The sequence below is a fragment of the Octodon degus genome, unplaced genomic scaffold (assembly GCF_000260255.1).
Source record: "Octodon degus isolate 3935 unplaced genomic scaffold, OctDeg1.0 scaffold00123, whole genome shotgun sequence".
NCBI classification, from domain to species: domain Eukaryota; kingdom Metazoa; phylum Chordata; class Mammalia; order Rodentia; family Octodontidae; genus Octodon; species Octodon degus.
In genome coordinates, this window is record NW_004524699.1 from 5,970,326 (window position 1) to 5,995,347 (window position 25,022).

General features: G+C 54.2%; 3 protein-coding genes across 4 annotated transcripts in view; 2 read left to right on the forward strand and 1 right to left on the reverse strand.

Annotated features, from left to right (window-relative positions):
* Usp20 (ubiquitin specific peptidase 20) overlaps nt 1-8,568 on the reverse strand; it is a 31,047-nt gene extending 22,479 nt beyond the window's left edge. For both annotated transcript variants that reach the window (XM_004640452.2, XM_023700509.1), the window contains exon 1: nt 8,439-8,568. The gene's annotated coding sequence lies outside the window, so the exon portion shown is untranslated. The remainder of the gene's footprint in view (nt 1-8,438) is intronic.
* Nucleotides 8,569-10,915: 2,347 nt separating this feature from the next.
* Nucleotides 10,916-16,920, forward strand: CUNH9orf78 (chromosome unknown C9orf78 homolog). The gene is made up of 9 exons (XM_004640453.2): nt 10,916-11,065; nt 11,301-11,360; nt 12,345-12,396; nt 12,517-12,587; nt 13,636-13,713; nt 14,453-14,650; nt 15,541-15,677; nt 15,766-15,864; nt 16,246-16,920. Exons 1-9 carry the CDS (start codon nt 10,983-10,985, stop codon nt 16,335-16,337), a joined length of 870 nt encoding a protein of 289 aa, XP_004640510.1. The 5' UTR covers nt 10,916-10,982; the 3' UTR covers nt 16,338-16,920.
* Nucleotides 16,921-18,105: 1,185 nt separating this feature from the next.
* On the forward strand, nt 18,106-23,496 carry Tor1a (torsin family 1 member A). The gene is made up of 5 exons (XM_004640454.2): nt 18,106-18,424; nt 18,718-18,983; nt 21,593-21,768; nt 21,840-21,967; nt 22,990-23,496. Exons 1-5 carry the CDS (start codon nt 18,244-18,246, stop codon nt 23,238-23,240), a joined length of 1,002 nt encoding a protein of 333 aa, XP_004640511.1. The 5' UTR covers nt 18,106-18,243; the 3' UTR covers nt 23,241-23,496.
* The last annotated feature ends 1,526 nt before the right edge of the window (nt 23,497-25,022 follow it).

A 25,022-nucleotide genomic window follows, 5' to 3' on the forward strand; every position in this document is an offset into this window, starting at 1 on the left:
GGGTCTATGCAGGCTTCTAGGGGTGAGAAACCAAAAGGGTGGTGAGGACCAAAATGTAGGATGGTGACTGAAATAAGAAGAGAATCTTAGGGCAGGGGAGATGGCTCAGTAGGATAAACGCTTGCCTGGCAAGCACAAGGTCGCGAGTTCAATCCCAGTACTGCAGAGAGAGAGAGAGAGAGAGAGAGAGAGAGAGAGAGAGAGAGAATCTTCAAATGGGGAGGGGAACAGGGGAAGGAAGAGAAAAGGAAGGAGGAAGGAGGGAAGGAAAGAGGGAGGGGAGGAGGGAGGAAGGGAAGGGGAGGAGGGAGGGAGGGCAGGAGGGAGGGAGGCAGGGAAGGAAAAATAGAAACAAAGCTTTTGTAAAGAAGGACCCCAAGAGTGGTTAAAGAGGGGAGGGGACTGGGGAAAAGGCTCTGCATGGGCGTAATTCCCTAAGATTAAGGTGGTCACTATGTACAGCTAATGTGTGCTACTAAAATTAATTTTCACGGAGTAGCAGGCTTAACATGGTAACAACGTCCACCCTCAAGCCGACCTGCGGGTTCCAAGCAATCTCGACATGCCGGCAGATTCTGTTTGTTTGCTGTGAGGCAGGCTCTTGTTTTACGGCCCAGGCTGGCCCCAAACTCTCGACCCTCCCTGTTCACTCTCCCGAGGGCTAGAATCAGGCATGCACCACCATACTCAGCCCAGCACCTTCATAGTGCCTGAAAAGCTCATTCTAGCCCATGCCTATAATCCCAGCACTTGGGAGGCCGAGGCAGGATTGTTGAGAGTTTGAGACCAGCCTGGGCTGCAAAGTGAGTTCAACTGCATAGCAAGACCCTGATTCAAAAGAGACCAAAATAATAATAATAATAATAATAACAACACCAACAATAATACCACCAACAACAATAGAATTAGGCTTGCACATGACTAATTGATTTTTCCACTAAGGGACTAAGGTATGGAGGAAAAAATTACCTTTTAAACAAGTGGCAACAGAATAAGATACATTTGTTTTTTTTTAAAAAAATCCTCAACCCCTATCTCATCTCATGCATAAAAATTAATTAGAAACAGACCACAGACTTGAAAAAAGGAAAACTCCACCCTGGAATGCTGGTGCACCCTCACACTCCTAGCACTCAGCAGGCTGAGGCAGAAAGCTCGGTCCGCGTTCAAGGTCAGCCTCTTACACGTGGAGAAATACCGCACTGTTCCTCTGGCGTGAGAAATCACAAGTGTGAATAAGGTATTATACAGGGCCAGGGAGACGGCTCAGCAGCACAAGCGCCTGCCGAGCAAGTGCCAAGTCCTCAGTTCGATCCCTGCTGCCTCCCCCAAACAGGTATTATATGCATATGTGTGTGTGTAGTTTATAACAGATATTTTGAAATAGGAGGAAAATGGCCAGATGGGATGGGGAACAAGGGAGAGGGAAGGGGGAAAGGAAAAAAGGGAAAAGGAAAAAAAAAGAAGAAGAAGAAGAAGAAGAAGAAGAAGAAGAAGAAGAAGAAGAAGAAGAAGAAGAAGAAGAAGAAACAAACAGAAACAAAGCTTTGCAAACGGCAGGGCCAAGAAATGGGGGAAAACAAGTTATATTGTGGGGCTGGTGAGATGGCTCAGTGGTCTAAAGCACCTACCTAGAACAAGCTTAGCAAAGCACAGGGACCGCGGTTCAATCCCCCAGCACCACATGCCAGCCAGCCCCGCCCCCTGGTGGGCTGAGCTGGCCACACACACACACACACACACACACACATAAATAAATAAAATTTAAAAAAAAAAACAAAAAAAAAAGTTATATTGTGTACAGGCACAAATTCTTTATGATTAATGTTTTCATGTATATCTAAAATGTACCAATAAAATCCAATCTTTAAAAAAAGTAAAACAGACTTGTAGAGGAAAATGTAGTGTATGAAATTTTTTTTTTTGAAACTTTGCAGCAGGTGAAGGGCATAAAAGATATTAATCTGAAAAAGGAAACACTCCTGAGTGCCTGCCTGGCAAGCGGGAGAGCCTGAGTTCGATCCCCAGGACCAAAAAGGAAAAATGCTGATAAGCTGGGCTTTGTCAAATTAATACTTTTTTCAAAAGATGCTGCTAAAATATGAAAAAGCAAGCTGAGCGCCCAGTGGGACAAAACGTTTACAATACTTCCATTGTCAAATAAGCTGGTATCAACAGTATATTTCTTTCAAACCTCCTATAAACCAAAAATCAAACAACCCGAGCCAGCGACCTCAGTACTGAGAGGACGGGAAAGGAAAGCGGCGTAACTCCCCCCCTTACTCTGTGTCCTCGCAGCACAGACAGGACCCGCAAACCTCCCGACTCCTTTGGCTTCTTCCCACCGATTTTTCTGTCACTTCCACCCGCTTCCCTGGTCACTTCCCTAAGATCTATCAACCTGTCACAGCAGTTGGTCTCAGCTGGCGGCTGAAGGCTGCATTTCCTCCCCACCCTTTCGGCAGGCCAGCAGGCTTCCTGGGACATCCAAGTTGCCCCTGGGAACCGCTGGAAGGTGCAGAAGAAGGCAAGAGTAGGCACGGTGGACTCAGGAAGCCAAGGCAGGAGGATCTGCCATGAGTGCAGGCCACCAGCACTACATAGCGGGACCCTGTCCCCTCAAAAAGGCAGATCCACAGCAAGGCTGGCGCTTCCTGCTCCCCATGTGACCTGCTCACTTGAGGACAATGAAGAGTGCATCCCTTCCCTCCCTTCCAACCTCAGGCTGGTGAGAGAAAAGCCCATAAAACTCTCCTTCGTATGGGGCCTTATGGTTTGGGACAACTGTTGGTCCCTATCCTTGGCCTCTGAAAATGGCCGCTGCTTCTCTGTCATGTCTTTGGTGTCCCGTATCACAGAGGACAATACGGTGTGGAACGTGGACACAATCCTGCTCGCCTGCCTGTGTGCCGTAGTTCTCCCCAGACTGGCATCCAGAGAGCCTGAGGGGTCCCCACGCCAAGGTTGGGCACGCTATGTGCCCCATGCTGGGCTGGTGACAGGGAAAACAGTCTCTGGTCTCGGTGAGGCCGTGGTGCCTTGCAGGTATGAGCCCTGAAGGCCGCAGAAAGGATTAAATCTCTTGGAAAGATTACAAAACATATCTGTCACCAGTATAGGAGCATGGCCAAGGTAGCAAGTTTAAGATTTACCAACATTTTAAAAATTAAGGGGGTCGGGGAGATGGCTCAGTGGAATAAGTGCTTGCCTGGCAAGTGCAGGGGCCTGAGTTCAATCCCAGGTTCCAGAAAAAAAAAAAAAAAAAAAAAAATTAAGACTTAAAGGGCCGGCCTGATAGCTCAGCGAACTAAAGTGCCTGCTTAGGCCGAGCTCAGCAGCCAGGGTTCTATCCCCAGCTCACTAAGAGTCTGATCTATGTAGCGAGACCCTATAGACCCTGTCCTAAATACAGGAAGAAAAAAAAAGAGTTAAGGTCTTTTATTATTTATTGTTGAGAAAGGGCCTCACTATGTAGCTAAGGCTGACTTCAAACTCACAGTGGTCCTCCTGCCTCAGCCTCCCGAGGGCTGGGATCATGGGTGTCCCCACCACGCTCTGCAAAATCAGCGCTCATGCGAAGTCCAGGGGTAGTTCTGCCTACTTCCGTGCCTTTATATTCGCACAAGAACCCAAACCTGAGTAGCACAAGGGTCTGCAGGAGCTGCCACTGTGTCTGGCTGCCCGGAAACCACCCCTTCCTTCACCTGGGCACCCAACCAGTTCCCATCAAGGTTCCCCACCCCCACCAGGGGCCTGGGGCTTGCGGCAGAGGCCAGGCATGGCCCTGCCCCGAGGGGCTCAGTCCCCTGCTCCAACACAGGACCTTAACACCAGAAACGGCAGCCACCTGTCACTCTGTCCTGACAGAGGCAGCTGCTTCAACACTAGGTCCTGGGTGGTGACTTAGCTACAGACGGCAAAAACAAGACACAGAGCCCAGGGCTCAGCGCCGTCGCCTACAGGTTTGTGAGTTCAGATTAATCACTCGATGCTCTTTCCTCATCCGTGAGGTGGGAACAATGACAGCAAGTGGCTCCTGCAAGGAGAAAGTGAGCCAGCGCCCAGGAAACACCTAGCATAATGACTTCCGGTCGCAGGAGCTTCCCAGGTCGTTGTTCTTGTTGAACCATGGCAGCGAGGCTCTGAGGAAATATTGGGTGCTACCATTTGTGGACCGGCTGTCTTGCAGACTGGGACACATTTGGTAGGAACGGAAGTCCCAGGCCCAAGGTGACACAGACAGGCCACCCCTCGCAGACTGGGCTCAGGCCCTGTGATGGCGTCCTGCCCCCAGAAGTCTCCCTTTCTCTCCCAAGAAACTGCAGGCTACAGAGGACATGGAAGGGCCATGACAGTAAATCATGGACAGAGGCAGGAGGAATGGCACAAGGGACATGATTGGGACAGTTGACAAAACTGAATGTGGCCTACCAGCCCGGTGAGGCACCACACTGCTACAGTGCCAGCACTCTGGGAGGCTGAGGCAGGAGCATCACACTTCTATTCCAACCTGGGTAACTTAGTGACTGAAGGAGACCCTGCTTCAAAATAAAAGCTGAAGAGAGGGCAAGAGAGGAGCTCACTGGAAAGGCCTGGGTTCAAAAAATTAAATAGGAGCCACGCACTGGGTAATGATACTTACCATGGCTTGAATACTATCCCCACCCCAACCCAAAACTCTTTTTTTTTTTTTAGGGGGGTCTGGATACCAGGGATTGAACTCACAACCTTGTGCTTGCCACGCAGGAGCTTATGCCACTGAGCCATCTCCCAGGCCCCCCAACCCAAAACTCTGATGCTGAAATTCTAACCAGCTCTCCAAAGGGCAGTGCTATCTGAAGTTGCGGCCTCAGAGCAGTCCTGTGGCCAGAAAATCTTTAGGGCAGGCCCGCAGCTACTCAAAGATAAAGACCAAACTGCCAGCTCCCAGCTCTGAGACTTCTGCATCTAAAACTATGGGGGAAGAGACGCCTGTTCCTCAAGCTGCGCGGTTTGTGGCACCTCGTCACGCAGCCCGGGGAAGCGATCCCAGTGGTACTCCATCGGAGTGCAAGCCTTAGCTGGGCGCAGCAGCACAGCTGTGACCCCGAGGATGTAGGAGCTGAGACAGGAGGATCACCAAATGCAAGCCCAGCCTGGACATTTTAGTAAGCCCCTGTCTGGAAAGGAGAGGAGGGGAGGGGAGGGGAGGGGGAGGGGGAGGGAGGCGAGGCCAGGCATGGCCCTGCCCTGAGGGCTCAGCCCCCTGCTCCAACACAGGACCTTAACACCAGAGACGGCAGCGACCTGTCACTCTGTCCTGACAGAGGCAGCTGCTTCAACACCAGGTCCTGGGTGGTGATGGAACCTGGAGATGGAACTCAGCGGCAGAACAATGACCAAGTCTGTGTGAGACCTGGGTTCAAACCCCAGCGCCACCGAAAACAAACAAAATTCGAAGTTTTCTGAAGAAGGAATGCATTCTATTTTTTTTTTTAATTTTTTTTTTTTTTTTCAGAAGTGGGGATTGAACTCAGGTCCTTGTACTTGGGAGGCAAGCGCTTATTCTATTGAGCTATCTCCCTGGCCCCAAGGAAAGCATTCTGTAGTCACACAGGACCCTGTCCCACTTTAAGACGATGTCCTGAGGGCTGGCAAGATAGCTCAGCGGTTTAAAGCACCTGCTTAGACATGCTTAGCAGGCACAGGGGATGGCAGCTCCATCCCTGGCAACACATGCTGCGCCAGCCCCACCCTCAGGGCAGGCTGAAAAAAAAAAAAAAAAAAAAAAAAAAAAAAAAAAAACATCCTGAGACCCTACAGGGAAAGGACCACCAGTCTGCAGCTTACTGTGACAGGGCTGAGCGGTCAGTCAGGACAGTGGGGCGCCCTGAAGTTAGAGACCACATGGTAAAATGTCACCTGGTGAGTCCAGGTGAAGGTATACAAGAAACAAGGCCACTGTATTGTTTTTCTAGCATCAGCACTGGATGGGCGCACCACGCCCCGGGACTCTGCCCAGTTTCTGGGGCAGAAGGTCTGGGAGGAGAGGCGGCCACAGACTGCCGAAGCCCGTTACCCATCATTTCCCAGAAGAAGCCGGGCCCTCGGGCTGGGCAGGGGAAGCTGAGGCCTCACCCACGCACCTCCATCACCACCCCCGCCCCCACCAGCCTGCTCCCCATGCCCAGCTCTCCTACTCTGCCCCATCCCAACCTACTTGGCCTGTTCCTGAAAGGGCCCAGCCCACAGCCCACACCTCCCCTTGCGGGGCCCTGGGTGCCTCCAACACTAAAAGTTAACCAACTGAGGCTCCCAGAGGCAGAATCCACACAGCCAGGCTCAGAAGCCAGGATCAAACTGGGGTCTCCCTGCCCTCAGCCTGGGCTCTGCACTGTGGCCCTCCCGGTGCCCCATACCTGCCAGCCTGGCATGGGGCCACCTGTCACAGCCACTTGTGTTCCAGGGACGTCTCCAGCCAGGGACCCTTAGACAGTGTCTCCAAGCAGCCCAAAGCCTGGCACTGTCTTAGCCTTAGGCTTGGGGCTACCTGGCTAGCCCTCCCAGGGGTCACTGGGCTAGGGCAGCACCTGACCCAGGGTACAAAAAGCCTCAAACCACTACGCAATTGAAGGATCAGGCAGAAATTCCGTCTTGGAACGTCTGATCTAGACCCCTAAAAAATCACACAAGTTCTAGCCCAGACAATGCAAAGTAAGGGCCAGGAAACCCTGCCACCCAGACCCAGAAGCAGATCCTCGTCCAGGCAGCACAACCTGTGGCCTTTGCCCTGCTTCCACCACACAACTCTGCAAAGTAAAGGGACTTGGGAGTCCTTCATCTTCCTTGTTTGCATTTGGTTTTTGGCAGTACAATCCATCAAACCCAGGGCCTTTGCACCGATCTACAGCCGCAGCCCTTTTAATTGTTTTAATTGGAGAAAGGGTCTTGCTAAGTTGAGTGGGCAGGACTCAAACTCACAGTCCTACCTCAGCCTCCCAAGTGCTAAGACCATAAGCGTGTGCCACCTAGCTGGCTAACTGCCTCATTTTCCTCTTAAGGCGAGACCTGGCTCCTTAAAACCCCTGCTGCTTGTTTGTTCAAAACCACTTAGAGCCCAGGCTCCCCAGAGGGCCACGAGGGCTGGCTGCATCTTCATGATTAATGGAAATGGGCTTTCCTGAAATTTCTATGTATCGATCCAGTTCTGCTCACGGCAGCCAAAGACAACTGTGACTCTTTTGTGTCACTGAAGTATTTGTCTTCTTTTTTTTTTAAAGTTTTTATTTATTTATTTATTTATTTGTGTGTGTGTGTGTGTGTGTGTGTGTGGCCAGCTCAGCCCACCAGGGGGCGGGCTGGCTGGCATGTGGTGCTGGGGGATTGAACTGCAGTCCCTGTGCTTTGCTAAGCTTGCTCCAAGTAGGTGCTCTAGACCACTGAGCCATCTCACCAGCCCCTGAAGTATTTGTCTTCGACTTCCAACATTTCCCCAAGTGTTCTCCTTCAGTACTAATGTGCCCCGAGTGGATTTGGTTTTGTTTCTTGTTCTGATAACCTCAAAGACTATGAAAAGCCTGGCTCTTCCATCATGGTCACACACCCCACTGTCCAGTATCATCTACCTGAGTTTAGAATACACACTCTAGCCGGGCATGGTGGTACACGCCTGGAATGCCGGCGCTGGGGAGGCTGAGGCAGGGGGATCGCTGGAAACTTGCGGGTGCTAGGTTCTAGCCCTAGTATAAACTGCTAAATTCTTATGGTGGTCATGTAACATGGCTGAAGCCCTTAAAACAAGGGCTTCTATCTTTCCAATGACCACTTCCTCCTTCTTCCCCACTCCAGCCCTGGATACAGCTTCCTCTCACCTTGCCTGCACACACAGGAGAGACCCCAGCCAGCACCTTACATGTAATTAAACCTGCCCCTCAAACTCCACCCCTAGCAAAAGCCCACAGAAGTCTCAGCCTTCTGTGTCTCAGATCAGAGGACTCCCCATCTGCCTTTGACCCTCTCGGTGTCTTTAGAGTTAATAAAGCCTTCTTTTTTTTTCTTTTTTCCGGCAGAACCGGGGATTGAACTCAGGCCCTTGCGCTTGCCAGGGAAGCACTTATTCCACTGAGCCATCTCCCCAGCCCCATAAAGCCTTCTTTTATCTTTCCTATCTCTTTACTGTGCTGCTGAAAAACCTAATAGAGGGCCGCTTGGGCTACACAATAAGTTCAAGCTAGGTCTGGTTGACAGAGTAAGACCCTGTCTCAAAAAAAAAAAAAAAAAAAAAAAAAAATTTACTTAAAAAAGTTCTAAAGAAGTCCTTTCTTTTACCAGGGATTAAACTCAGGCCCTTGCGCTTGCCAGGGAAGTGCTTATGCTACTGAGCCGTCTCCCCTGCCCCAGTAAGTGCTTTCTTAAACAAAATGTAAAGAAAATGCAGATGTGATAACCTCTAAACTCACCAAGCAGCTGAGTCAGAGGTCACAGGGCCAGCAGATGGCAGCACGGGGACACCAGTGGAGAGGGCTCAGAGCAGGGAAGCCTTAGCTCAGAACCAGGCCACTGCAAGCAGGCAGCGTAGGACTCGAACCTGAGCCTACAAACCAGATCACAGGCAGATGTGTCAGTGCCTCCCTTGCACAGCCGAGCACTTTCCCAGGGCCTGGAAGTCTTCTTTCCAAAGCACTTAGCAGCTTCTAGCATACTCTGCATACTTTATTTATTAATCCATTAGAATATCAATTCCACTGGAGATGTTTGATGTTTGGTCTCTTTTGCTCACTGATATATCTTCTAGACCTAGAACAGTGTCTGACTTCTACAGTAAATGCTCAGTAAACATTGTGTGAATAAAGTAGTTCGCAAGCATTTCCAAAATGCATCCTACGGTGGGCTGCGAACTGAGTCTCTGGCGCCCAAATCCAATCAGATGTGAGTGCTCCCTGACCTCTGAAATAAGACTCGATTTCCCCGCTCCACCAAAGAGCTGGTGGGCCAACTCAGATCTGGGGTCTTGGACCAACAGACTCCCGACAAAGTTAAAACTTAAGACTTATGCTTGAGACTAAAAGAACCTGAATTTCCTGGAGCCTCCCGCTGAGAAGCAGTCCTGTCTCTCAAAAGGGCCCAAGTAATTCTTTCAGAATGACTATAGTTCAACTAGACTGCTCTCCAGGGCTGAGGGTGTAGCTCAGTGGCAGCGCACCGGGCCTGTACCCAAAGCCTAGGACATGATCCACGGCACGGCAAGCTGAATCTGCCACAACGCGGAAAGTGCATATCCACAGGCACTCTGTTTTCATGGAGAGGGTGGGCAGGGGCATCTGATGGGTACCCAATGCTCCTCCTTGGGATCCGAGATAAGGAGGAGAGCAGGCCAAAAAACGCCCCTAGCTTCGAGCTTTTTTCTTAATGATATCCAACACCTGAGGGAGGGTGTGTGTGTGTCAGGTGGGCAACTTCAGAGCCACTTCCTGGAGTGAGAGAGCCGTGGATACCATGTCTCTTGCCTCCTGCAGCGATTTCCAAGGCGCCTCTCTCCTTCAGGCCCAGGGAGGCCATGTCCATCAATGCCCTATGCACCAGGTTTGGCTGAACGGGTCTGGAGAGAGAGTGACTTTGAGACTTTCAATTTGTGGCTTCTGAGTAGGGCCAAAAGGCTGTTCCAAGAAGTCCCGAGTCTACCATTTGTCCACCTCCAAAGATGAAAGCACCCCTCTCTGGGAAGACTGCTCCAGACAGAAGCCAGGCATCCCAGATACACGGCTCTGCTTGAAAACAATCTTCCCAACAAAGTCGCCAGCAGCCTCTCCTGTGGCCAGGGAGATGGGGTCACAGTGGCTACGGGAACAGGCATGCCCACGGCCAGTGCCAGGTACTAGAAGTTGGGTACCCCTTCCAGCTACAAAACCCGGAGAAGGACTGCTTGAGTCTGGGGATCCTTATTTACAAAATGAAAAATCAATGACTCGCTATCCTAGGCTGGGGTAAGTTTTCCCAAAGAGCGATCGGCCCCCATGGGGAGAAGAAAAACTATTCCCAAGTCCTGTGAGCTATTATGGTTGCACCAAGCTGTTTCCTAAGCGTTTGCACACACTCGATTTTCAAACACCCTTTACCCTGAGCATCTTTGGGGTGAACAGGGCAAAGAGCAAAGCGACAGTCCTCCTGGTCAACGGAGGACAACAAGGTCCGTGCAGGTCCGGGGAGACGACACACACGCACTCAAGGGAACCCAGTCCCCAAGCCCTCAAAGGAGCTTCACGTCCCCGCGCGCCTCGGGGAGACGGGGTCTGGGGTCGCCGCCTCTGGGACAGCTGGCGCCAGGGCTAAGAGTCACCACCTCCGAGACCCAGTCATCTTTTGTCCCCAGGAAAAAAAATACGCACGGCAGGACCCAAGGCCGAAGGAAATGAGCTCGGCGCGTGGAGACGCCACGCACACCGACAGCGCTGGGCCAGGCCGCGGCTGCGACGGGTGACACGGCAGTCCGAGTCCAGGGGACGCAGGCGGGGCGCGAGCCCGGGACCCTCTTGGCGCCCGCGGGGAGGGAAGAGGGGCGGCAGCCAGGGCATGTCGTCTCTGCTCACCTGGCCGCTGCGTTCTGCGCACCTGGCACAACCAGGCCCCAACAGCTCAGAACGGGGTTGTGGTCGCTTCTGCTCGGACAGGCCCGGCCCCCAAAGCGGCGGGCTGCGGCCAGGAACTCGCCTGCCGTCGCCACAGCGCCACCGCCGCCGCCTGTCACTCAAGCAAGCCCTCCGCTGCGCAGCTTGGAGTGGTCGGACCCGGCCGGCCGCGCCCCGCCTCCGCCCCCGCGGCTGTCCAATTGGAAACGCTTGATTTCAGGGAGGGGGCGTGGTCGCGGGCGGTGCGTCCTGAAGGCGGGGCCTGGCGGTGTAGGGGTGAATCAGGAGAGGCTGGTGCTCTGGCGTCACTGCTGCGCGCCGGAAGCGGCCCAGCCTCTGCGCTTTGCCGCGGCTGCTGCCCGGCGGCCTGAGGCCGCTATGCCGGTCACCGGGAAGACCTTCCGCCGGCGCCGGGCCGACTCTGAGTCGGAGGAAGATGAGCAAGATTCCGAGGAGGTCAGGTGAGTCTCGGACGGGGTATCACAGGCCAGGCAGAGAGAGACCGCCTTGGGGAGAGGCTGGCTAGTGCCCGGGTGCCTAGCTGACGCAATTAACTGCGAGCCGGGCTTCGCCATCCCTCAAAGGAATGGAGGCTGCTGGGGGTGAGGCCGCAGTGCCTCACTTCCAGGGATCCTGGGTCTCCTGCCTGCTCACTCTGAGTTCTGGGAGCTCAGCGTATGTGTGACCGTTTTTCAGATTGAAGCTGGAGGAGACCCGAGAGGTACAGAACTTGAGGAAGAGGCCCAACGGGGTGAGGTGGGTGCCGCGGGCAGCGCAGGGCCGGTGAGGACCGGGACGCGCCCCAGCTCAGATGGTGAGGGTGGGGACACACACGGTTCGGACCCGGCCCTTCCCGTGACCCACGTACACGTTCTGCTGCCCAAAGAGAACAGAACAAAACAAAACCAAAAAAACGTTCGTTGCACACGTTTAAATTCAAAGTACCCAGAGCCTTTGTTCTAGGGGCACAGGGACAGCTCACCAACTTGCCTTTTTATCGCACCCCTTTAATTGTGAAACACACGCTGTCAAGAGTTTGGAAAAGTGAGAAAAGAACCTGTTTCTTCTCTCTCCTTTGAACAGATTCTGAGCAGTTATGTGTGTACTTTTAGCCCTTCCTCTCCTCCCCCCCCCCCATTTATGACATTGTGGGTATTTAACCTGTATGGAACATTTTTCAGAAAATATTTGTTTGGTGGTGTTGACTCCAGGACCTCTGAACTGAACCGCATTGCCATTCCTTCCTTTTTAAATTTATTTTTTACTTTGAGACAGAACCTTGCTCATTGTGCAGGGCAGGTCCTCTCTCAGCCTCTCAGAGTTGTGGGATTCTTGGCATGTGGCACCCCCTTCCCCTCAGAAAACTTTTTCAATAGTTCTATAATATTCCGCCAGATGTAGGTGCTATAATTTGTTAATAAACCTTTGTAGATCATTTTATAAATTGCCACCATCCAGAAAGGCTGATGGTCTCTTACATTTGCCCTTTGCCACATTTATTTTTAGGCCATGATAATGTCCAGGGGGATTATGCGAAAGAGCGCTACTCGGCATCCTCCCCCCCCCCCCTTCAGCACCACATTGCCTGTTGAGCTGCCCTGTCTTGTTCTTGTGGTCCTCTCACACTGGCCCTCCCGGCATCCCTTCAGTCTCACCTTTGCACTGTGGTGCACTTTACAAACCACCTGCTGCTGCTCCTCATTGACTGAACTGCACCGTTTCTTTTTTCATTCTGCTCAGTGCTGCCGCCCTGCTGGTGGGGGAGAAGGTACAAGAAGAGACCACTCTAGTAGTAAGTTCCAGGTCCTCCCTGTAGCTGCTCCTCTGTGGATAATGGTGTTTTCTCGAACACCAATGGTAACCCCACTGCCCACGCCAGGATGCCACATCTAAGCTGTGTGTGTTTTTGCAGGATGACCCCTTCCAGATGAAGACAGGGGGCATGGTGGATATGAAGAAGCTGAAGGAAAGGGGCAAAGATAAGTAAGTGCAAGGCTGCTGAGACGCAGAGTCTGTGCAGCCTCTGCCTGGGTCTAAGCACCTCCGAGAGCTGGGACTGCAGCAGGACCTTTCAGAGAACATATGGAAGTAGGCTTCGAGCTTTGTAAAGACTATGTTGTTGAAAAATGGAAGGGTTTCCTGTCCAGCAAGTGGGAGGTCCTGAGTTCGAATCCCAGTTAAAAAATGGAAGGGTTGGCTGTAGCTCAGTGCTGAGGCACAGGACCAGTGTATGCAAGACCCTGGGTTTGAGCCCAGCACCACACACACACAAAGCCTCTTTAAAAGTTAGCTCAGCTAAGGGCCGGCCAGATAGCTCAGTGGGTTAAAGCGCCTGCTTAGGCAGATGCAGGGGTTGGAGGCTCAATCCCAAGCCTGCCATGCCAGCCCCGCCCCCAGGGTACACTGAGATAGTGATTGAGACTGGGCGTGGTGGCACGCGCCTGTAATCCCAGTGCTTCAGAGGCTGAAAACAGGCAGGATCACTACAAGTCCAATCTGTGTAGTGAGACCCTGTAGACCGTGTACTAAATACATTAAAAAAAAAAAAGTTAACTCAGATAGCTGGGTACCAGCACTGAGAGGCTGAGGCAGGAGGACTGCTACAAGTACAAGACTAGCCTGGGCTATAGAGCAAGATCCTGACTCCACAACAAAAGTTAGCTCAGAGCCAAGTGGCTAGATTTCTTTGCTAATAGTGCCTTATTCATTTCTTTCAAACCCATGGGAGGGGGTTTTATTGTTGGCACTGGGAATTGAACTAGGACCTTGAGCTGCCAGACAGGTGCTGCACTGCTTGGCTGTATCCCTGGCCCCAGGAGCTTTACATTTAACACTTACAAACATAGTCCAAATGTTACAAAAGTTTAAAAAAATAAAAGTATCCCCTCCTTCCCCAGAGATGTCACCAGGGAGCACCTGCTCATTTGCTGGAGTTCCTAGAGTTTTTAGCAGCCATGGACAGGATGTTACGCTTTTTCTCCAGCCTTTGTTTCAGTCTCATGATGTAAAAGTCACCACCGTCTCCTTTCAGGATCAGCGAGGAGGAGGACCTGCACTTAGGGACATCATTTTCCGCGGAAACCAACCGGAGGGACGAGGATGCAGACATGTAGGTGCCGGGCACTCGGCTATGGGTGGTGGAGGCTGGCTGGTGAGATAGGTGGTCTGAGAGGTTTGTCATGGATGACATTCCTAGAACTCTCTAGAAGATGTCACCCTGCCCCTTGGGCTTGACAACTTTGCAAACTTCTTAAGAGTTCTTTTGGAGCTGGAGAGATGGCTCAGTGGAATAAGCACTTCCCTGGCAAGCACAAGGGTCTGAGTTCAATCCCTGGTTCCGCCAGAAGGAAAAAAAAAAAAAAGAGTTCTGTAGCCAGGGATAGTGGTATATTCCTGTAATTCTGGTTACTCAGGAGGCTGAGGCAGGAGGATCACTTGAATCCAGAAGTTTGAGGCCACCCTGGGTGACATAGCTAGATCTTATCTTGAAGAAAAGAAAAAGACAACTCGTTAAAATAGTGGTGGTCTGGATTTGAAAGTTCCTCAACTAGTCATATTTCTCCCCTAAACATTACAGGGATAAACATGGACTTGCTAACTTCTTCTTTGGCCAACAAGACTTTTAAAATAACTCCCTCCAGATGCGGTGACTCATTTCTGTACTGCCAGCACTGGGGAGGTTGAGGCAGGAGGATTGCTTTGGGTGTGAGGCCAGCCTGGTCTACAGTAAGATCCTAGCTCAGAAGCCCAAGGAAGGCTAAAGGACTCTGGTTCTCTGGGTGCTGCCGCTCCACGGAGTGCGGCCACGTCCTCGTGGGCTGAGTGGGTGCTGGCACCTCCATTCGCAGGATGAAGTACATCGAGACAGAGCTGAAGAAGAGGAAGGGTATCGTGGAGCACGAGGAGCAGAAGGCAAAGCCCAAGAACGCGGAGGACTGTCTGTACGAGCTCCCCGAGAGCATCCGCGTGTCGTCGGCCAAGAAGACGGAGGAGATGCTCTCCAACCAGATGCTGAGCGGCATCCCCGAGGTGGACCTGGGCATCGAGTGCGTGCAGGCCCCTGGGACCCTGGGTTGTCACTTGGGGGTGGGGTCAGGTTGGCTGCAGCTTGACAGTCACAAGGACCCCCCAGAAGCAAAAGCTTTCCTTAGCCCTTGCTCTCCGAGCCCCAGGAGTCCTCTGTGCTTCTGGTGTCCCCACAGGAGCCTGCTCTGCTCACCCCTCTCCCCGGGTCCCCCTGCACTAACTGAAGCTCCTGCTTCCAGGGGAACACCAGCGTGATGGCTGGTGCGCTCTGTGCGTCTGGCCAGGGTCGCTGGATGCTTGCCTCTCTTCTGGACCGGGAAGCTCACGTCTCTTGCTGGTGCTTGATTTCTGGCCCCGAAAGGGGAACAGCTCATGCTCTATCCCTGCTGTGAGCCCCGTTGAGAGCGTGACTCAGCTGGGCGAGGTGGTGCCCACCATCATCCTGGCACTCAGGAGGCTGAGGCAGGAAGATCACCTGGAGCTCCAGGCCAGCCTGGGCTACATCGTGAACGCTGTCTCAAAACACAAAGTGGGGCTGGTCAAATAGCTCAGCGGACTAAAGCGGCCGGGGGTTCAATCCCCAGGCCTGCTGTGCTGCCCCGTCCCCGGGGCGTGCTGAGACAGCAATTGAGACTGGGTGTGGTGGCACACACGTGTAATCCCAGCTCTTGGGAGGCTAGAAACAGCAGGATCACTACGAGGCTGATCTAGTTAGTAGTGAAACCCTGAGCACCCTGTAGACCCTTCCCTAAAAATACAAAAAAAAAACCAAAAAAAACCCACAAAGCGACCACACAGGAGCCCGGCACAGCTGTGCTAGGTCAGTCCCTCAGGCGGCACAGGGCCATCAGCTCCGCCTGGGTGAAGGGTGTGGTGATCTAATAGGGGTGCACCTCCTTTCTGCCTGCAGCGCTAAAATCAAAAACATCATCTCCACGGAGGACGCTAAGGCCCGCCTGCTGGCAGAGCAGCAGAACAAGAAGAAAGACAGCGAGACGTCCTTCGTGCCCACCAACATGGCTGTGAACTACGTGCAGCATAACCGATGTATGCCAGCCCCGCCCCGCCCTGCCCGCACCTGGCAGAGGGCGGAAACCCCACCATGTCTGACCCGTTCCCTTCGCTTTCGCTTTAGTTTATCACGAGGAGCTCAATGCCCCCATCCGGAGGAACAAAGACGAGCCCAAGGCCCGGCCCTTGCGAGTGGGCGACACAGAGAAGCCAGAGCCAGAGCGTGAGTGTGGCCAGGCCTGGGCTGTGGGTGCGAGGGGGGGCGTGTGCATCTCAACCCCTGCTCCTGACCCTGTCACCCCTGCCGCCTTTCTGAGCCTCGCTTTCCTAGCTCATGGGATGGGTGTTAGCAGCATCGCTTTGAGTTCAAGGCCAGCCTGGGCTACCTAGCATGATCCTGCCTCAAAAAAATAAAATAAAAACTAACTGTTGTAGATAAAAGTTGCTCATAAGATGACAGCTGTTTCCCGAGGCCCTCTCCTGTCCTGCACGGGCCTGGTTGGGGCCTTCATAGGGGCTGAGACAGCCTGGCCCCTGCCTTTGCGAGGTCTTGAGGCAGGTTCCAGCAGGGGGACAGCCTGGCCTGGCCTTCTGTCCTCCTCAGGGTCCCCACCTAACCGCAAGCGTCCCGCTAACGAGAAGGCCACCGACGACTACCACTATGAGAAGTTCAAGAAGATGAACAGGCGGTACTGACTGCTACAAGGATGAGCATGCCCCCCACCGCCACCTGCTGGGGCGTCACACGGCTGCGGGACCGCTGTCAGCAAGACTGGAGCCTTCTCATCGATGGCAAACTCATTTTATAAGCAGTAGTAAAGTTTGTTTGTAAATACTTTCTGTCAGCTTGCTCTGGAAGAACAAGCTGGAAGCAGCGCCACGGACGCGGCACCACGGCCCCCTTGAGGTCATGCCTGTATGGCTGCGTCTGCAGAGGCGCCCCCGCCGCGGGTGGGCCCAATCCTAGCACTCTGCCCTGCAGCCGGGGGTCTCGAGTTTGAGCGCAGCCTCGACATGTTAGCCAGACCCGGTCTCAGATAAGGGTGGGGACGAAACCCACACAAAGGCTGTGGGCTCCATCCCGTGACTCCAAGAAGCTTCTGTTGCGCAGCGCGGGTGCAACAGGCAGCAGGCAAGGCCAGGGCGGCATCAGGGACACCGGGATGTTCTGACTTGCACAAAGCTCCATTTCATTAAAAGGATAAAGGAATATTTCCTTCCCACTTTTAAGAACTTAATTATTAAATACAAATCGAATCCAGCCTCCTTGTTTGAATCATGTTCATGCCGCCACCACAGCCGGGTGGTTTCCGGTGAACGCAGACTGGAGGACTGCGGGCCGCGCCCTCTTCCACGGGTGGGCGGGTTCTGCTCCACCGGGCTGGGGAAGGGGCGCACGGGGACCTCTGTGCATGCGGGGTGCAGCCATGAACTGGAACTTGGGCCACCAGCTGGCGAGAGTGGCCGTGGCCCGCAGAGGGTAGAGCCTTCTCACAGGTGGGCTGGGAATTACAGATGAGCAAGGCAGGAGGCTTGAATAATCTGTGGATATTCAAGATTATGAGCTGGAGACGTCAGTGGAAGACATGTCTGGCATAGTGGAGCTACAGGCAGTTACGTATAAAAAGGCTCCGGGGTGTGTGTGCACATTCGCTGTCAGCCTGAAATGACACCTCTGCAGCAGCAGGGAGCACGCAGCACTTCCTGTTCTCCAACTCAGGGATGCAGGGCTCCGAGGGCAGATGACTGATCGTAGAGCCCGGCCATCCTTAGCGCTGGGAAGTAAGGACGTGCTGAGAACAAGCCCCCGTAAGCAGATGTCTGTACATGTTAGGTGTGTGTCAGAGGAGCATGGGGGACACCAGCCGACATGCCCGCGGGCGAAAAAAAACAAGATGGCCCAGAAATGGGTGGGGTGGGTTACAACCCAAAGTATAAAATTCCCAGTGGGCCATGGTGGTGGGGATGACTGAATAGCCCGAGAAGACTCTTTCACGCAGAACAGCTACTCCCGTTTCTACAGCTACTCTGCCCTTGGTGAGGTGAAGTGAGGCTCCCCACTCCCTGGAGGGGGCCTTGCACGCTGTCGCTATCAACCAGACCATACTGACAACAGGTACCAAGTATGACGTGAAGCAACAGTGCCTCAGAGCCTCTTTCCCAGCCCGTAATTGGTCTAACGTGACAAAAACGCAAGTTCCAACTGATAGGCATCCTACAAACGATTTAAGCGGCTGGGAATGTAGCAATAGTGGTTCATTCATTGTAACAAATGTAGCATACTTATATAAGATTTTAATAGGGAAACTGAGGATGGTCTCTGGCTACCTTCTGCATTACCTTCTCAACTTTTCTGTAACCTAAAACTGCTTTAAAAAGTCTTAGTTCAAAACAAAACATGATCGATCATCCACAGATTGCCACAATCAACTTCATGGGGGGGGGTAAGCTCTGCCCCTAACAAAGATGGCGCTCTCCGAGGTCAGGAGGAGGCCTGCCCAGAACAAAGAGGGCGGCCACGACGGGGCGGAACCGGAAGCGCGCGTCGGACGGAGCGCGGGCCGCTGGCGGCACAGGAGCGCGCTGCGGCGCGAGTCCGGGCATGAAGCTGGGCCGGGCCGCGCTGGGCCTGCTGCTGCTGGCGCCGTGCGTGGTGCGCGCAGTGGAGCCCATCAGCCTGGGGCTCGCGCTGGCCGGCGTGCTCACCGGCTACATCTCCTATCCGCGTCTCTACTGCTTCTTCGCCGAGTGCTGTGGCCAGAGGCGGAGCCTGAGCCGGGAGGGTAAGTAGAGGCAGGACCGGGTGGGGCTGGCGGACCACGGAAGCGGGGCGGCACGGCCGGAGACGGGCCCTGGCGCGGTGACCACGACCGCAGCCCGGCCGGACTTTGGCCCAGGCTGCGAGCTGCGCGGAGGGGAAGCGGTTGCGACCTCCGCGAGAGCTCCGCCTCCCCGGGGGTGGGGACCCCTTCCGGTGCACCCCGGGGTGCAGAGTGGTGGCTCGGAAGGAGCATTGCCTGGGCTGAGTTTTGTGAGCCGAGCCGTGTCCCCGTCTGACCGGCCCTGCCCTTCCCAGCACTGCAGAAGGACCTAGACAGCAAGCTCTTCGGACAGCATCTTGCAAAGAAGGTCGTCCTGAACGCTGTGGCCGGTTTCCTGAGCAACCCGAAGCCCAAGAAGCCCCTGACCCTCTCGCTGCACGGGTGGACGGGCACTGGCAAGAATTTCGTCAGCAAGATCATCGCGGAGAACATTTACGAGGGCGGGCTCAACAGTGACTATGTGCACCTGTTCGTGGCCACGCTGCACTTCCCGCACGCGGCCAACGTCACCCTGTATAAGGCAAGCGCAGGAATGTGGAACACTTCCGGGAGGAGGACAGAGGGGTTCGGGCAGCTTGGATGAGGGATGGGATTTGACACCACGGTTTTGAAGGGAGTGAGCCTCACAGTGGCTCTGTGTGTCACTTGCCCTTTATATTTTGTTTTACTCTTTTGAGGCAGGCTCTTACTGCAGAGCCCAGGCTGGTCCTCCACGCATAGAGATCCTCCCGCCTCAGTCTCTCAAATGTTGGGATTACATATGCCAGCTCCCTGACATTAATTCCTCTTTGAAATGTGTGCATCTTACAGAGGATTTGATATCTGTACAGCAGAGATTCCCTCAGACTTGTGGCAGCTGGGCGTGGTGGTGCATGCTTGTTATCCCAGCACTCGGGAGGCTGAGGTAGGAGGATCCTTGCAAGTTCAAGGCCAGCCTGGCCTACAAAGTGAGCTCAAGGCCAGCCTGAGCTGCACTGTGAAACCCTGTCTGAAAAAATACAAAGAAAAAAAAAAAAACTTGTGGCAGTTTCTGAAACTAAGCCCAATGACACGTAGCTATTTAGCAAGTGAGTTGGACATGATCAGGTCCAGGGTTGGTGGCACATTTAGGAAGCTAAGGCAAGAGGCCTCGAGTTCATGGCCAGCCTGAGCTATAGGGTGAATCAAGGCTGCAACACTGTCCAAAACAGAAAAAAAAAAATTCATTTTGTGAAAGAGGAAGCGTTTCTAGAGGCCTCAGTGTGCTACGATTGAACTTTTTTTTTTTTTTTGCGTAATCGGGGCTCGAACTCAGGCCCTTGCGCTTGCCAGGGAAGCGCTTATTCCACTGAGCCATCTCCCCAGCCCCTGATTAAACTACTGCAGACTGCCCTTGCATGTAGCCTGCTGAGTGACAGCCCAGGCTGTGGCAGCAGGCACACCTGGATTTGGGGCCTGACTCCAGAACCAGCTGTGCAGCCTTGGAGACGGTGCCTGACCTCTGAGGAGCAGGTTTGCAGGGGGAAACGGTGCGCTAAGAGCCGACTGAGGTGGCTGTGGCTCCGGCCACCCAGCGCCTGCTCCCTGCAGCTCCCGGGGTGCGCCTTTTCCTGGCAGGGACTGGGAAGGTCCTAGACAGCCAGGGGCGAATCGGTCATTAGGAATGAGGTCCGCCAGCGTGGTGTGTGTCTTGGGGCAGGCTGCTTAACCTCTCGTCACCTGAATTTTTTCATCTGTCCGAAAAGGAGCACTGAGTATATTATTCCCTAGATGGCTTTTTTTGTTTGGTTTTCTGAAGCGGTCTTGCTAGGTAGCCCAGGCTGGTCTCAGACTTGCAGCAGTCCTCCTGCCTCAGCCTCCGGAATGCTGGGGTTACAGGTGTGCCCTGCCATGCCTGACTTCCCTGGATTGGAGAGCTGCAGTGCCGGTGGAGCGTGGGCTGCTGTCCCGCCCTGACGGCCCCACATGCATGTCCTGTGTCCCCGATGGGCGCTGGCAGGCTGCGAAGTGCCCGGCCCTCCAAGTGTAGCCAGCCGGGGAAGGCCCTGCGTGAGCCGTGACTCATCCCGAGGCCCCAGCCTGGTGCTCTGGCTCTCTGAGCTCCCTGCGTCGCTGCTTCGAGCACCACTGCCGCTCAGTCAGTCCTAGCACAGATCTTCGCGGCCGTGATCACAGCAGCCTCTGAGCATCGCAAACACAGGTCCACGCCGTGACCCAGACTCCTTTTAGAACGTAACTCATTGCTCCGCCCCAGCGTGAGGGAGGAGAGCAATGGCAGGGCTCCAGAGGGTCTGCTTTTTCCCTGCATTGCAAGTGTCCTGAATTACTGTGAGCCAGGCCTGGTGGCACACAGCTGGAATCCCCCACCCTCCAGGAGGCTGAGGCAAGACGAGCTTGAGTTTGAGCCTGGCCTGCGTACTTACTAATTTAGCAAGATTCTCTCTTAAAAGAAAGAGCTGGGGCCAGGGAGATGGCTCAGTAGAATAAGCGCTTGCCTGGCAAGCACAAGGGCCTGAGTTCAATTCCCAGTTCTGCCAAAAAAAAAAAGAGAAAGAAACAGAAAACTGAGGGCCAGCCAAATAGCTCAGTGGATTAAAGAGCCTGCAAGTGGGCACAGGGGCTGAGGGTTCGATCCCCAGGCCTGCTGCGTCAGCCCCACCCCCTGGGGTGTGCTGAGACAGCAATTGAGACTGGGCGTGATGGCGCGCCTATAATCCCAGCTCTTAGGAGGCTGTAAACAAGTGGATCACTACAAATCTGATCTAGTAGTGAGACCCTGAACACCTTGTAGACCCTTCCCTGAAAATACAAAAGAAAAAGACAACAAACTGAAAAAGTAGCTGGGGATGTAGCTCAGTGTGAAGGCCCTGGGTGCAGTGCCCAGGACTGCTGGAGAGAAGTGAAGAGAAGGACCTGGGCTGGGACCGTGGCCTGTGGTGCTGTCTGCCTAGCATGTTGAGCAACAACAAAGTGCCAAAATCCATTCTCACAGAATGTACCACAGGTGTAGCAGAAAGTGGGAGTGGGGCTCCGAGAGAGCTCCTATTTGCCCTGCAGAGGCCCTGACTGCCATGCCCAGTGCTGCCAAAAAGAAGAAAGTCCACGTCACGCTTGCCTGGAGCTCTGACTTGCTTTTCACTCATCACGCAGGATCAGTTACAGCAGTGGATCCGAGGCAACGTGAGCGCCTGCGCAAGGTCTATCTTCATCTTCGATGAGATGGACAAGATGCACGCCGGCCTCATCGATGCCATCAAGCCCTTCCTGGACTACTACGACGTGGTGGACGAGGTCTCCTACCAGAAGGCCATCTTCATCTTCCTCAGGTGAGCAGGCGGGGCTGCCGCGGCACTGCCAGGCTGAGCTCTGGGTGAGCCTCTGTGGCTATGTCTTGCAGCAACGCGGGGGCTGAGCGCATCACTGACGTGGCGCTCGATTTCTGGAGGAGTGGGCGAAGCAGGGAAGACATCCAGCTCAAGGACATGGAGCAGGCCCTGTCCGTGGCGGTCTTCAACAACCGGAACAGTAAGTGGGCCCTGCGCCTGCATCCCAGGTCCCCAGTTCGGGGGAGATAGAAATTGTCCCTAGCTGCAACCCTGAAAGCCGGGCATGGTGGCGCATGCCTGTCATCCTGCATTCAGAGGCTGAGGCAGAAGGGTCGCTGTGAGCCCCAGCCCCGCCTGGGCTACGTACCAGATCCTGTCTCAGAAAAATGCGGGCAGCTGTACTTGATGCAGTCTTACAGACGAGGACTCCACGCTCAGAGAAGGCAGCGGCCTCCCTGGGCCACACAGCCTGTGAGGTGTCAGAGACCCCAGAAGCTGAGTGTCTCCTGGAGCGTCCCCCAGGCGATGCCACCTCTGCCTGAGTCCTGGGAGGTGGAGCCGGGGTGGGGCTGAGGAGGGCAACCAGGAGGCTGAGCTTTGAGTTGTTTTCGCTTTTTGTTTGGGTGGCACTGGGGACAGAGCCCAGGGCTCGAGGGTCAGTCCAGAGCCCCACTCCTGGGGGCAACAGCATGTGTTCAGGTTGTCACCACAGGGAATCTGCTTCTGGTCCCTGACGCTCCTGGCAGGGGCTGTGAGTTTCCACCCACTTCCGGCTGAGCTGTCAAACCTGCAGTCAGGGGCCTGGCCTGGACCTGGCCGCCTTCATGCGCTCCACTGCCTGCCTGGGGGTCACCTCCTCCCCTTAGCCTCTCCCAGGTCCCGACCCACACAGCCTGGCCTGTGACCTGTCCCAGCTTCCTGGCTCAGTCACACTTCCAGGCCTCCCTAAGGATGAAAAGAAGTGTTCCTTTCCACTGCTGTGGCACCTTGGCCTTGCCACCGGGGCAGGGTTACTGCCTGTCACTGGGGGAGAGCGGGCTCCCTGTAATCATCTGCCTCATCATCGTGGGCCTGGTGGCACGTCGGGTGGGTGGGTGGACAGATACGGACAGTCGGACGGGCGGGCAAGAGGATGGACGGCCAGACGGATGTGTGGGTGGAAGGGTGGATGGACAGACGACGAGGTGGGGGCGTCCAGCCAGTGCCTCTGCTGTTTCCCAGGTGGCTTCTGGCACAGCAGCCTCATCGACCGGAACCTCATCGACTACTTTGTCCCCTTCCTCCCCCTGGAGTACAAACACCTCAAGATGTGCATTCGCGTGGAGATGGAGTCCCGAGGCTATGAGATCGACGAGGACATCGTAGCCAGGGTGGCCGACGAGATGACATTTTTCCCCAAGGAGGAAAGAGTATTCTCTGACAAGGGTTGCAAAACTGTGTTCACCAAGTTGGATTATTACCTCGATGACTGACGGCCCCGGGGCAGCTCTCCCCTCTGCTCCCGCAGCCACGGCCGGGCCAGGCTCCCGGCGCTGTCCCTGGCAGATGGGACGCACTTCTGGATGCTGCCTTCATCTGCGGAGGCCGCTGGCACCCACCCCTTAGTGATCATGAACACAGATGAAAACTTCCAGGACCTTCCAAGAGGAAGTGGACAGCCCCCAGCCCACGCCTTCCAGGGCTCATGAATTTTTTAAAAGTACATGTTAAGCCCTGTGTGGTGGTGCACGCCTGCCTCATCCCAGCACTTGGGAGGCTGAGGCAGGAGGATCACTGTGAGTTGGAAGCCAGCCCAGGCTGCATGGGGAGTTCCAGGCCAGCCTGAACTACATAAGGAGACCTTGTCTCAAAAAAAAGGAAAATTATGTTTTAATTTCACATGTTTGTTTCAAGGAAGAAAGTTTTACTGGAAATAAGATGGCTTTATTTAATAAGGTTTTTAACATCCTGAGAAACTTCAGATTCTAAATTATTAAGGTTTGTGTGTGTTAAGTTCCTGCCTCAGCCTCCCACGTGCTTGGATGCCAGGCGTGTGGTGCCAGGCCAGCTCCAGCACAGAGCGCTGCAGTAGCGGCACTGCAGCCCTGGCCACCCTACGCCCAGCGAGGGCCTCTGCCACCTCATCCAGTGACCCCCAACACACCGGAATGGCTGTGTGGCCTCGACAGTTGCCTGGTTTCTCACTAGCGTTACGTTAAAGCAGGGATTCCCAAACCTAGGACAGCCTGAGTGCCCCTTCTGAGGGGACCATGAGCAGGGGCTGCTGGCCCTACCTGTTCATGGAGACAGTGCTGGGGTGGAGCGCAGGGTCTGTCCTCCGCACGCCAGCCCCAGGCCTTTTGCTGGATTTAGCTGCCCCAACTGGCCCTGCCTCCCAGGGGGCTGGGATTACAGGTGTGTGCTACTACATCCAGGTCCAAGAACAGTATAATTTATAAGGGAAACAGCTACCGTGGTATGCACTGCTGCGGGTTCATTGTGTGTGTGTGCCAGGGGCGGAACCCAGGGCTCGTGTGCTAGATGAGGACCCTGTCACCTGTATCCCAGCCCTCCATCTTTGAGTTCAGGCCCTGCGCTACCTCCTCCGCCCCAGTCTTCCATCTTTTTGAGACAGGATCTAAGTTGCCCAGGCTGACCTGAAAATCATGCCCCTCCTTTGTCAGCTTCCAGAGTGTTGGGTGTTGGATAGATGAGTGTATATTTTAAATATAACACCCCGACCACAGCGCAAGGAGCGCAGGCAGCACCAAGGGGGTCCTAGTTGGATGAAGTAGGTTTTGACTGGGGCCTTAGGCCAGCTCTGGCCCCTCTCCTCCGAGCACAGGCTTGCGGCACCACTGTGGAGTTCAGGACCAGTGGAGTGGCCAGGCAGCTGTACAGAGCTAAGGGAAACTAATTTTTTTTTTTAATTGGCCTTAGCTTCGCTCTGTAACCCACGGTGGCCTGGAACTCCCAGTAGTCCTCCTGTCTCAGCCTCTGGAGTGCTGGGCTTACAGGTAGTGCACCACAGTGCCAGCTGGCCTGAGCTCAGTCTGCTACCAAATAAATTCCCGGGGAAGAAGGCAAGTGACACCTCACAACATTAACATTTAGGTTTTATTACTCTGAAGTCACTGTGTCAGCCCAAGCTCCTGGCCGTGTCTCACCTGGGGCGGGCTGAGGCGGGACCAACACAGCCCTCGTCCAAAGGTAACCAACACGCGTCAAGTTAGTTGCGTCACCTTGTCACAGTAAACATCCCGGCTCAACACCAG